At 39.8% G+C, this 13362-nt stretch overlaps 1 protein-coding gene and 1 long non-coding RNA gene across 3 annotated transcripts in view; one reads left to right on the top strand and one right to left on the bottom strand.

The window, feature by feature from the left end:
• LOC106964749 (uncharacterized) overlaps positions 1 to 1832 on the bottom strand; it is a 20372-nt gene extending 18540 nt beyond the window's left edge. Inside the window, exon 1 of the long non-coding RNA XR_001428496.1 lies at positions 1822 to 1832. This is a non-coding gene — a long non-coding RNA (uncharacterized LOC106964749). The remainder of the gene's footprint in view (positions 1 to 1821) is intronic.
• The window catches only part of LOC106964748 (1-phosphatidylinositol 4,5-bisphosphate phosphodiesterase delta-4-like), a 26083-nt gene extending 13057 nt beyond the window's left edge, over positions 1 to 13026 (top strand). For both annotated transcript variants that reach the window (XM_015060424.1, XM_015060425.1), the window contains 7 exons: positions 5943 to 6110; positions 9102 to 9258; positions 9370 to 9486; positions 11082 to 11260; positions 11368 to 11500; positions 12356 to 12505; positions 12826 to 13026. In XM_015060424.1, the coding sequence (XP_014915910.1) occupies positions 5943 to 6110; positions 9102 to 9258; positions 9370 to 9486; positions 11082 to 11260; positions 11368 to 11500; positions 12356 to 12505; positions 12826 to 12917 (996 nt within the window). In that variant the 3' untranslated portion in view covers positions 12918 to 13026. The remainder of the gene's footprint in view (positions 1 to 5942; positions 6111 to 9101; positions 9259 to 9369; positions 9487 to 11081; positions 11261 to 11367; positions 11501 to 12355; positions 12506 to 12825) is intronic.
• The last annotated feature ends 336 nt before the right edge of the window (positions 13027 to 13362 follow it).

The following is a 13362-nucleotide window of genomic DNA, read 5'->3' as shown; positions in this document are numbered from 1 at the left end:
GGGGCGCTGTGTCATTGCAGGGGGGGCGCGGGAAGCCGTCTGGTTGAAAACAAAACAAAACATGAACACTGTATGCGCTGGGTTTTTACCTTAGAATGGCCAACTCTCTGTTATTCCTATGTCAATTTGATACAGTAGAGGCATCCAAACTTTTCATATTTGTGTCCTCTGTCACTTTTATCAGCAGTTAAAACTGTTTAATTCGTTGTTAATATGATGTAACCTGTTTTTCCGAGCCGCCTTTAAACGCAACATGAGCGCTACGACGCTCGCGCTGGGTTTCCACCTGTGAAGGAGACCTGCTGCTGCTGGGCGGAGCTACGTAGGTTTGTGTTAGAATCACGGCAGCAAACCAGCAAAACGCAAAGAACTTTTCACAGTTTTTCCCTCGAACAAACAGACTGTTGAGTAAAGCTGTTGGATGCTGGTAATGTTAGCTAAAAGATGACTAGCTAGCTAATATCAATACAGCACCTTAAGCTTATTAACAAGTAGCTTGTAGGCTGCTGGTGTTGTTGTCTATGTTCAGGTACGATTCATTTTACCCCCCAAAAAGTTGATTCCCCCCCCTTGTTCGTCTGGAGCCGGGGCTGAGTACAGAGTCTCTAAAGAGGAGTGGGAGGGCAGAAATAGTTTGGAAACCACTGGGGGGGCCCAGGAGAAAAAGTTTGGGAACCACTGCATTAGGCCATCTTTAGGTTTCTTCACTTATTTATGTTTTATTTTTTCAGATTTCAACATGCTAAAGCAATTTTCCAGCCTTGTCACAGACTCTAAACTGGATTTAGGTCTGGACTTTGGGTCATTTTATTGCATGATTTTATTGCATGATCTAAATTGTTCGGTTGCATACGGTTGGCCGTATGTTAAGGTGGCTGTCTCAGTGTCATGATCGTTGCAAACATCTAGGTTTTTTTTTCAGCATCTCCTTATGTTTAGGATAGTTTATTTATCTGTGAACTCTGACCTGCTCCCCTGTCCTTACTGAAGGAAACATCCCCACAGCATGATGCCACCACCACCACCATATTTCACTGTATGGATTTTGTTTTCACAGATGTCATGCTGTGTGTGTTTTTCACCACACTCTGAAGCTCTCCCAGAGCTACCCAGACCTTTGGCTGCTCTGCCAGGTTAGTTGGATAACCATGTCTTTGTAAGTGTGCAGTTTTTCTACAATATTAAAATTTTCAGTTGCTGCCTTATCTGTCTTTCTGGTGTATAACCAACTAACCTCTGAGGCTATCACAGATTCACAGATTTATACTGATATTAAATTACATACAGGTGCTTCATTATGCACTACTTTTGTTGACCTATTACATAAAATCCCCCACAAGTTTGTGGTTGGCACTTGATAAAATGTGAAAAATGTTGTAATGAACTGTAGATCTGGAAATCATGGTCAAATGTGGGCTACATGGTGGTCCTAACCATACTGACCCACCCACCCTTGCCAAAAAAAACAAAAACATGACTGAATCTGTTTAACATCTGATAAGACCTTGAACATCAGATTGTATTGTCAAGTTTCATTTCTGCATGAGTGAAACAAATAAAAACGCTGCACAAATAACTGTACCTAAGGGAAGAAAGAATGGTGAAGGATGGAACAAACCCAGGGAACTTTCATCTTGTTTCCTACTAAAGCATAAACCAATACTGTGGTGATGTCAGATAAGACAGTTTATCACAATGTCTTCTGACAGTCCTGAGGGATGAGCTCCCCAGGGGTCCTAAATACCCACAGGCTAGCCTGGACATCCATGGACTCCCTTCATGAGCCTGAGCATATATTCTTTCTTGCTTTTGCTGTCACACATGTTGATGAAATGTTCTGTAATACCAAATCAACAGTATTGACATCCAAGTGGATAGCATGGATCCCCCTGAGGGGCATAAACTATTGATTTTGAGGGACTATGGGGCCACTGTACCCCAGTGACATTCCCAGTCCGGCTCCTATTATTTGGAGATTAGTAGAGCTATTACGCCTGCTAGGCCAGATGGAAGAGACTCTGAGCGCAGTGGCAGACAGATGAGCCTGAATGTCAACTTATTGTTGGAGAAAGATTTCATTCAACAATAGGATTTATTCACAAACAGGAAGTGGCAACTTTTTTCTCAGTCATAGGTATGTATGTTTAATCTTACCTGGGCTTAGACTAAAAGGTTTTTGAGAGTATTTATTTAATGTTAATGTATAATTCAATTCAGTTTAGTTTATTTGTGTATCATCAGTTCACACTATGTCATCTAGATTCCATTGAGTCATTGACTTGCAGCATTCACTCCTCCTGGACCACCATGTAGTGACAATCACTGGCTTCATGTCACTGACTTTGAAGCAGTCCTTTATACTGAGCATGTGGAGAGGAAAACTATCCTTTAACAGGAAGAAACCTCCAGCAGAAATAGAACCTGGTTCATTAAAAATGAACAGAAGCACTGCTATGTTAGAGAAACCTTATTGGTAATAACAACTCATTTAGTGGCTTCATCTAGGAGGGAACCACATCCTAACAAATAAGCTGCTTTTATAGAGTGGAGGAAGAACGAGAACACTAAACCTGAGACAGCAGCGCTAGAGAACGCTCAAGGGTCAAGTACATCATCTATGGAGGAGAACGTAAAGGTCTTTAGGTTGACAACACCTTGGTGAACACATGAACACACCTTGAGTTTGGAAAGTCATTTTAATTTAAAGTCACGGTGCCTTTAAGATCAAATTTTCTTTTTGAAAACACCTGGTTTACTTAAAAAGAAGCTTATGGGAAGCTAATGCAGTGGAGCTCAGCCAAAATGGAGTTTATTGGCCAGGTGCTCTGTGCTCTGCACCCTGCCCTGTGGCGCTGGGATGACCTCTGCAAACTGGGAGGCCTCTGTGATTGATTAGCTGGCCTGGGAGCTCCTCCACTCCCCCACTGATAAGGGCATATGGAGCAACATGTCCAGTGGACAGCTGTGTTGGCAACACTCATCCCTTATTGTATGCTTGTGGGAGAAGACCGGTCTCCTTAGTGACCGTCTGCCTGTAGCCATGCAGTTCTGCATCCGGCTTCAAAATGATGCATGTCACCTGCATTTCTGTTTCTAACTATGAAGAACAAACAGCTCATAATATTGAAACCTTACAGAGTCTATGTCAAAAAACAGTTTGCAACTGTTACATATTGTTATCAATATATAATAGTTTCTACAAATTGATTACAGTTTTTGGGTATAAACTCTTGCAATAATTGCTGTTCATTAAAGGATGGATAAATAATAGGTTTATTAACTTTGGTGATGTAAGGAGTCTTAAAGAAGGCTGTGTTACTGGGGAGTATTATCTAAAGCTGAATTCAGAATCTAATAAAAATCTTTGTCCAAAATCTGATTCTAAAAATGAACTTTAGGTGTTCTATTTTCTGAAGAAAAAAATGTGTTTTAACATAGTTCACATAGTTCAAATATAAACTGACACATATAATTCTAATTGTATGTACATATAATTTGGAGTTATCAGACGTCACTTAGTAATTACATTTTTAAGACCCTTTTGAACATTCAGCCAGATATAAGCACCATTTTAGCCATCATGTTTAAAGACAAGACAGAGTCGGCTCTATGGATAAACCTTCTAAACAGTGCAAAGGGTACTGAAGATCTGCAGCTGAAATAACTGAGACGAAGCATAGAAATAAGACACATAATACTTTTTTATACCTTCTGTTGTTTATATTATAATACATNAGCAACAGGGCAATTCAAAGTGCTTTACATGAATTAAAAGGAAATGCAAGCAGCATTTGTAAAATGTTATACAAATAGCATTTTCCTCTAAATACAACAAGAATTAAAGCTGCAAGCAGCCTCGAGCGGCCCTAGCAGCTCAGCGCCGCTCCGGCCTATTGGCCACTGCAGGGGTCCAAGCACCGCCGCCCGCCAGCCACCGCGGATGCTCTCGCGCAGCTCCTGCACCCGTCTGCCAGGCCGTACTCATCGATGAGTTCTGCAGTGCTCCTCGACGATGCACCAAAAATCTGGTGCAGATGGGCCGATGTAGCGAGGAGATATAGCTGATTGAATAACCTAGGGGGCGCGGTGGAGTCACATTACAATTCAAGGCTGTTGGGCCCCTTAGCGGTGAATAAAGGTCATACATATCCAGTTTGGTGCCAATCGGATGCTCCATGTTTGATTTAGAGACAACCATATGCAGATGGCGAGAGACTACAACTCGGCATTTTGCCACTTACATGATTCAGCCAGCATTGACAGAGTTCATCATCATGTCATTTTATGTCAGTTGGCACAGGATTAAACCCATATGAATCATAGAGTAAATGTAAGACATACAGTAGAAAAAACAGGTGACTTCCTGTCGGAAGTGGGCAGGGCTAAGGTGATGTCATCAATTGACCACCTAAATGTTATGAGGGCTGGTCTGTAGTCAGACATAGGAAGTCTTATGCAGCTGTGACCTTCTATGTGGAAGTTATCGCATCTTGATGTTTTATGGCGAATAGTCAAAGTTTTGCACTTAGCCACCCCCACATGCTTTGATATACAAAAAATCCTGTGATAACTTTTGACCTTTCATGTCTCAAGAGTGTGCTGAGTGAGTTTGAAGTCTGTATCTCAAAAGTTGTAGTAGGAGTTCGATCACATGCGACGTCTCTGAAAAACAGGAAATTGCAGCTTTTATCCAAAATGGCCGACTTCCTGTGGGGTTTGGACCATGGCTCCAAGAGACTTTTTTGTAGGGCCTGACCAGATACATATGTGTACCAAGTTTCATAATTCTGAGATAAAGCATGGCTTGGGGCTGAGCATTTAAAATATTCTAGAGGGTGCTGTTGTGACATTAGGCCACGCCCACCAAATATTTTTATGGATTCCTGTCTGGGGGCCGATAAGGATCCAACCTACTGAGTTTGGTGCAGCTCGGCTTGAAACTGTGGAATTGACGGCCAAACATATGGCGACGGCGTTATGGGTCACTTCGCCACGCCACCACGCCCAACTATTCCATTGAAAACAAACAGGGTTGTAATCCACAACACACCAACATGTCTTCTGTCTCTGGACACAGTTTGATGTTGATTAGGTCAAAGGGGTCAGATAGTGACCGTTCACAGTAAAATATAACACTTCCTGTTCTCAGGGGGCGTGGCCTAAGTGATGTCATCATTTGACCATTGGGAATTGTAGGGCACCCGATGACGATCAATCACTGAAAGTTTGGTGCCTCTGTTTTTGTGTAAGTTATAACAGTTTCGTGTTTCATTGCGAAAAGGTGAACTTTGACCCCAGGAAACCACCCTTTAGCAGGCACGGGGGTTGTCAAAGGTTTGCGTTATCAAACGCAAACCTTTGATAACTTTTAATCGGCCATGCCTTATGAACCAACTGACCAAGTTTGAAGCTGATCGATCGAAATCCCTAGGAGGAGTTCGATCAAATGCGAAGGCTGTAAATGGCCAATATGGGGTCAAAATCGCAACTTCAATCCAAAATGGCCGACTTCCTGTCATACTTGCACTATGACATTAATTGTAAATTCTGAGCGTCTTGGGGAGCTCTACAAGTGTACCAAATTTCAAGTCTCTATGATGAAGTAAGTTAATAGGAAAGGGTCTTTTGAAAGTTTCTAGGTGGCGCCGTTGAGCCATTTCGTTTGCGATTTTTGCATTGACCTTAAAATACGTTTTTCATAGTTGTTCTGAAACAACTATTTGTTGTTGTTAATTTTTCATAGTCTCGACGCGTCCGCCAAGTTTGGTGAGTTTTTGAATATGATAAAGCCTCCAAAAAGCCAATTTACTTTACGGAAGCTTAATAATTTACAGCACAATTTCAATAGGCCTTCGCAGCGCTTAGCTGCTCGGGCCTAATTATTGCAGACACTGCTTACAAATAACACCAGAGTCCATGTCTCAGTATTGTATCTTTTTCAGGAACTTAAAGGGAAGATTCTTCTGAAAGCAAAAAAAATTGGTGGTCTAGAGGAAACACTCAATGGGACTGTTGAAGACTCGCTGACAGGAGAGGTCAGTGATGAAGATGAAGTAGCAGAAATAGACGAAGATATTCTACATCGTGAGAGTATCCGGCGCAGAGTGAAGGTGGGTTTGCTCACCTGTTCAGTTTCTGTGTCTTAGACCCAAACTGTCTTTTACACAATCTGATAATCCTGGCTCATCTACTCTCAGAACCATCTGTTTTATTAGATTTTAAGCCGCTGTTGAGCTTTTAATCAGGAAGTGGCATGTGATGAATGAATTAAAGTTTAATAAATTAAGGTAGTCCCCAATATATTCACCCTGTTTCGATAAAGGACGTCAAAATAATTGATTGCTGTCTGGCCCATTATATTTCCTGGACTATTTTAACGTTTTCTATAATTTTAGGATTTATGCAGGACATTGACTGTATTCACATATGAATATGAAAGTGGAGACTAAAGCCCATGGAGTTCCTTGTAAACCCATTTGTAGCAATTGGAATTTCCCTCATCTTGTCTTCAAATTTAAATTCTTGTAACAATAATAAACCTCAGTGGATTTTATTGAAGGTTAAAGTGATTATAACTAAATCACACTTTTTCAGAGCAATTTACACAAATGAAAGTGTGAAAAGTCTGGCATTCATTTATATATAATATAATTAATATAATATAGTATTATATAATATATTATATTTATATTTATATTCATTTATATAAATAAAAATGAATGCCAGACTTTTCACATTTTTCACACAGTAGCATCATGCTAAAGTTCTTCTGAAGGAACACAAAAACTTGTCAGAACTGACACTGCTAAATCCAGGAGAATCTTTGAAAGCATAAAGTTTTACATTAAACCAAGTTCTATTGTTGCATTTAATTATAAATATTATTTCCACAATGGACCTGGGGGAAAACAACAACAACAACCTACTCAGCATCCATTGGTGAGTGGACTATTGATTAGTCATAATCTCTGTTGCTACAAATAAGTGGGGGTAGAGTTTGCGGGGTGTGAGAGGCAGGACAGACACCCATACATATACACAGACTCATAACTAGAGACAATATAAAGCAACCAGTGTTAACCCAAAAGTCAAGTTTGTAGACTGTGGCAGGGAGGCTCAGACCTCATGCTGGGATTCTTTCTTGCAAGGAAGCAGCATGAACCACTATGCCACTTGGTAACCCCTTTTACCCTTTCATAAAAAAATAAAAACGGTTTGAAAAGCAGGGAACAGAGACAGGCTGTTACATGATGTGATCAACTTGCACACTGATGACCCACAGAGTCATCAGTGTTCTGCTGGAGTACAGCAGAACAAGCTGTACTCCAGCTTACCTTCTCTAAAAGTTTGTAAGTTGGAATAACAGTGCTAAAAAAGCATAGTATAATATTCAGTTCTTGAATCTCTTATTTTATCTTTAGGTTCTCTACTGCAAATAACTGTGCCTCTTTGAGTCCCAAACTCACTCACTGAACTTGTTTTGTTAAACTTTGGGTTAATGCATCTATTTCAGTGGACACAAACCCACTGAGCACTCACAGTCCTGTTTGGTAAAAAGCATCAGAACAAAACATGAACTTCTACTGAGACTTGTTAGCACATTCATCAGAGGTGAGGGTTTGGACAGTGACATAAGCTCCCCTGTGCCTCTGTTCATGGTTTAGGTGTCTGTGTCTCTGTCTTATAGACAGGTGAAGGTGATAGTGCCGGCAGAGGGCAGGAATGCCCTCACAGATTGGCTTTCATGTGAAAGCAACCAGGAAGGCGGCATACAGAGGTGCTCCGACAGTCTCACTGTGCAGAACCTTTGATCTGAGCAGCCATGACAGGAACCATGCCGACACGCCTCCTTCACATTGCAGTGGGGTATCACTTCCACTCACCATGGGATTTGTTTTCAGCACAAGGGTTCACGATATCATGTGGTTGACTGAAATAACAGTCAGGTGATGTTAATGCACAGCTAGTTCATGGGTATAATAGAGAGACCTCATGCTGTGAGAGCGAGAAAACTTCAAATTTGGGACATCAGACGGGTGACTTTGTGACATAAATATTCACATTAGGTTGAACAAACTGGACCTTTATAGGGCAATGTTTCTCAGAATCCAGAACTAAGTCTGACAGAGAATTTGCAGAACTCACTTGAAGAAGGTTGTGGACTAGAGATGCCTGGCAATCTGGTTTTGTTTTTGAAGGAGTAGTGGACAGATACTACCAAGCCAAGAACAGATAAGTTTACACACTCCTGCCAAAGAAGGCTGAAACATAAAAACTAAATCAAAAAGTGTTTCAGCCAAGTATTTGTTTAATGACAGGAACATGTATGGGTTATTCACATTTCCCCTCCAGATTTGCTTCTTATTGAGTTGAATAGTACAAGATGAGCTGCAATGGCTGCTTGTACGTTTCAGTTAAAACAACTATAGAATTTCAGTTTCTTCTTATTTACATTTATTAGCTTGGTTTTTAGCTGACATGTTTCTGTCCATCATGTGCTCTTGTGCATTTGTCAATGAAGTAAAGAAATATTTACAACAAAAAGCCTTATGAAAGGTGAACTTTACTTTTCTCTTTCAGCAGATATCAAAACATTTCTTAAGTCTTGCACAGCACTTCACTAAAGATCAAAACACTGGATGGAACCAAGCTAACTACTTTACATCCATTTTATTTCTGATCTGTCACGCAACGCTTCTCACATCATTTTTCAGTATTTCCACTAGATGGCATTTTCACATAAAAACATACTAAAAGCTGATCTTTTCCTATTAAGAAAATATCTAAATATACAAAAATTATATAATAATCATACTCAATAATGAGTAATGTTACAAAATGACAATTTTGTCTCTTACATAAATGTTTCCATATGTGGAAAGTTTGTAAATAATTTAGTTAAATTTCAAACACCTGGCATTTTAACTGTGATATGTAGACCAATGACAGTGGGCCACTGCTCACAAAAGGGGCCGTGCTTTGCTCCCTTTGTGAGCAACACAGTGATTAAAAGCCATATATTTTTCTCTTTGCTATCAAAGTAAAAGTAAGCTGTGATTTACTATTACAGTTGTATTTCTATCATTTGTTTCTGTCCATAGAAGTCAAAGCAGCGTTTGTCTAAAGAGCTGTCAGACTGTGTGGTCTACTGCAAGAGTGTCCACTTCAGGAGCTTCAAACATGCCCGTATCCACTCCAAGTTCTATGAAGTGGCCTCTTTTACAGAGTCCAAAGCTCGCAAGCTCCTACGAGAGGCTGGTTAGTTCCATCCATCCATCATAAATATCAGACATTTTCATATTTAGCATTAATGTCTGCACAAAATATCTTTGTGTTGTTGTGAATTGCACTGGATCATTTCCTTTCCAGGAGCAGAGTTTGTGCACCATAATGCCCGGCAACTGACCAGGGTATATCCCACTGGCTTCCGAACTGACTCTTCCAATTTCAATCCCCAGGAAATGTGGAATGCTGGGTGCCAAATAGGTGACTACAACCGAAAGTTTACTGGTTCTGATCAGACAAATCACACAATGTGCTCTGCCTCCTATGTATTTTCTTATGGCTGAACTGGTTGCAATTTTGTATGCTGATATCTTCTGAAGGGCTTTTACTCCTAGGGTTCTGCACCAAGGTCTTGTGAAGTATGCACAAGAACTGGCCTTTAAAGGGATCTTAAAGAGATCCACAATTAATTGAACACGTTGGCCTAAAAATAGCTGTTTGTGATGTGTGAAAAAACTCATATTTATTATTTTTTTAAATTTGTATCTTTTGTTATGTTTTTCACCCATGAAGGTCACCATTTTTTCACCTGTGCAATGCATGATGGGTTGATGACGTAGTTGGATCCATTCTGTAATGGAATCTACAGAGCAAACGCAAAAAGGCTAATTTTTCCAGACTTGCTGTTTATCATGTTGCTTTTGACCAGTGTAAATTTAGACAGTATCACAATGTGTTGCTGTTGGCTGTAATTTGGAAAAAAAAAAAAAAAAAGGAATAGTCAGGTGAGTTTTCTCACTTAAAAAAAGACAAGCGCAGGACAGAGCCAAACACAACTTCCCAAGGACTTACATTTATGTCCTCAACATTTTTCTCCAGAAGATTTTGAATCATTTGTTCAAGTATCTGGCTACCAAGAGAAAGTTGCTGGGCAAAACAGGAAAGCCAGGCAGCATTGGGAACTCTTTTAAATGCTAACAGAGCTATTGCTACTGCCACTGGTACCAAATGTAAAACCACCGACCCGACACTGGACTAAAGACTGGACCCTAAACAGCTGTTACCGGACTGGACGTAGAGCTACTTATCCGATAACAGTCCGATCAGAGGTATGTGCCATACATTGTTTCATTTATGAAGCGGAAGGTGACGGCAGCAGCACAAACACCAGCTCCTTCTGCCAACTCTTCTTCCTCCGTTTGGTCTTCTCATCTTCATCACCTACATTTCCATGGATTTCAACGCTCTGGTTCAAATTGAAAAAGCTTAATGACATTACTCATTGCTGTTTTGACTGGACGGAGTTGGTGCAAACAGACCAAGCATACATCATTTACCCAGAATGCATTGCAGTGTAAACTACATGGCAACATCGGTGTGACAATATTTTATTCAAATGAATAAAAACTAAACAGCCTACAGTATTACTGTATTGTTTTCACATCTAAAATAAATATTTCTGAAATAAATCTATTGTTACAACTAATACATCATTCTAATTATGAAGCAGACATTTTTTAACATTGTAGTACAAATTTTATGTCTAGTGTTAAATACAAACTACATCCTGATAATTGTGGGCAATTATCAGGATTTCCCACAAAAATATGTTTCAAATATGTACTTGGAAACATATTTTTTTTTAATTAAAGAACTTTGTCATTCCAAGGAGATATCTTGTAAATATATCTAAGAACAACAAAACTCACTGATTTTGGGGGCAACAAATCAGAATTTCTCGAAAATGTTGGTCATGACGGCCCAGTTCCACCTGGTGGTCGGTTTGGATCAGTTTTATGTAATGGACTGAGAATTATAATGAGTAACAGCATACATTTTGTCACTTTTCCACCCAGTTGCACTGAATTTCCAGACAGCTGGAGAGGGGATGGATTTAAATGATGGTCTGTTCAGTCAGAATGGCCGCTGTGGCTACGTCCTGAAGCCAACCTTCATGAGAGACAAAAACGACAGGTTTGACCCTGACCTGCCTCAGAAACGAGATGACTACCAACCCATCGTCCTCACCATTCAGGTACAACCCACCTAAATGAAACAATGATTTTTGTTCTCAGGAGTTGGCTTCATAGGCTGGACAGGATCCTGCAATGACTGCATGTGTTTTACTGCCCTTTCATAAAGGTGATAAGTGGCCAGCAGTTGCCTAAAGTCAACATCAAAGAGGATTGTATAGTGGATCCTCTAGTCAGAGTGGAGATCCATGGAGTTCTGATGGACCAGGCCAAACAGGAAACCAGACACATTGAAAACAACGGTATGACAGGTTGAGCTCTGCACTGTTCATATTCCAGTGTGCACCATTTACATGACCCTACTGCTAGAAATTCAGAACTATGTATTTGTTAGAAGAGTACCACATTGTATTTTCTTTACGTCTGTACATTTCATAAGAACATGTCATTAAAAAAAAAAACAGAAAGCAAAAGAACAAAATTGATATATTGAGCAAACTTTTCTGATTGGAGCTTCTCCTGCATTCAAACTAATTGGAAAATAAGTTAAAAAAAAACAATTTTCATTACAGTCTAAATGCAAAATCCTGTAAAGTTCTTCAAAGCCTATGGACTTTTTCACACTTTGTGTTTTACCTTTAATATGTGATAGAACATCGCAAAGCAGTCCATAATTATAACTGGGATGAAAGTGGCTGATGTCTAGTGAACATCTGTTAACATCAGTTTTCAATTCTTGCCACAGATTCTCCGTTGAAGTTAGGTCTGGACTTTGGTTAAGCCATGCTTTGTATCTCTGAGACCTTCAAAAAACAGGAGGATTTACACTCAGAATACATCACACACATGGACTCTGTTTACTATAGTTGACGACTGGCGGTAATTGGTTGGATTTTACTTCAAGGTATCATTGTAAAGGGAACTAATTACACATTGTATTGGTAAAATAATAGTTGAAAATCTCGTATCAAGTTCTTTCCAATTTGTGTTGGTTGGACACATAAAAATCATTGAAGTTTGTGCTTTTAATCCAACAAAAAGTCTTAACAGAAAAGATGTGAATACTTTTATTAGGTCCTGTTTGTGTGATAAGACATTTTTTCCTCACAAGCTGAGTGATATGTGTTGCAGAAGATACCAGTTGATTTGTTTTCCAGGATTCAATCCCCTGTGGAATGATACTCTGCGCTTCACCATCCACACACCCGAGCTGGCTCTGGTCCGCTTTGTGGTGGAAGACTACGATAAGACATCCAAAAACGACTTTGTGGGGCAATTTACACTCCCACTCAGCTGCATGCAAAAAGGTAGATCTTTTTGATCTTTTTTAATCACCTTGTTCTATTCTTCTGATTTAATTGAAGAACAAAAGGAGGATGAGTTACCATCAAATGTGTTGTATAAAAAATTCCAATGTTATTTTTCCACCATTTTTTCCAATATTTGATCATGAAAAGGATTTCAAACAGAGAATAATAAAGGAGACAAAGTACGGTCCACCTGAAGGGTTATTAGACGCAGTTATTATTCCTAAAGATGGATGTTTAAAACAACTTAAGTGTTTCTGTCAAACAGCTGTTTCCACTCCTGCTACCTAATGTTCGTGGTTTGGTTCTGTGTTCTTTAGGTTATCGTCACATTCACCTTTTGTCCAGAGATGGAACCAGGATTTCTCCCTCATCCTTGTTTGTTCATGTCAGGATCACAGATCTGGAATGACCTGAACAGAAGTTCTGCAAAGAACAACCTTCCACATTGTATTTAATAATGGGAGTCCATTTATATTTGTCTCATAAAGCATTAGATTGAATGTTAGTATTGCAATATTCTTATTTGAAGTGAATGGAAATGTTATGCCAAATGAGAAGAGATTCTAAAGAGCTGATGCAAGGATGGCTGCTCTCTGTCTTTGTGTGTGTAGGTGTGCGCGTTTGTTTGTAATACTTGTGGGGACGATTTTCCTGACATATACTATGTTGTGGGGACCAATTGCTCGTTGTGGGGACCAATTGCTTCTTGTGGGGACCGGAGCCTGGTCCCCACAAGGGGAAACCCTGTTTTTGGGTAAGGGGTCAGAGTTAGGACTAAGGTATGAATTGAGTTTTGGGTAGGGTTAGATATGTGACGTTTAGGGTTAGGAAAAGGGTAAAGGTAAGGTTTAGGC

This window comes from Poecilia latipinna, unplaced genomic scaffold (assembly GCF_001443285.1).
Source record: "Poecilia latipinna isolate Pla-1442-1.1 unplaced genomic scaffold, P_latipinna-1.0 Scaffold1713, whole genome shotgun sequence".
NCBI classification, from domain to species: domain Eukaryota; kingdom Metazoa; phylum Chordata; class Actinopteri; order Cyprinodontiformes; family Poeciliidae; genus Poecilia; species Poecilia latipinna.
Note: the sequence above shows the minus strand (reverse complement) of the source record. Positions and strands in the feature narration are given on the sequence as shown.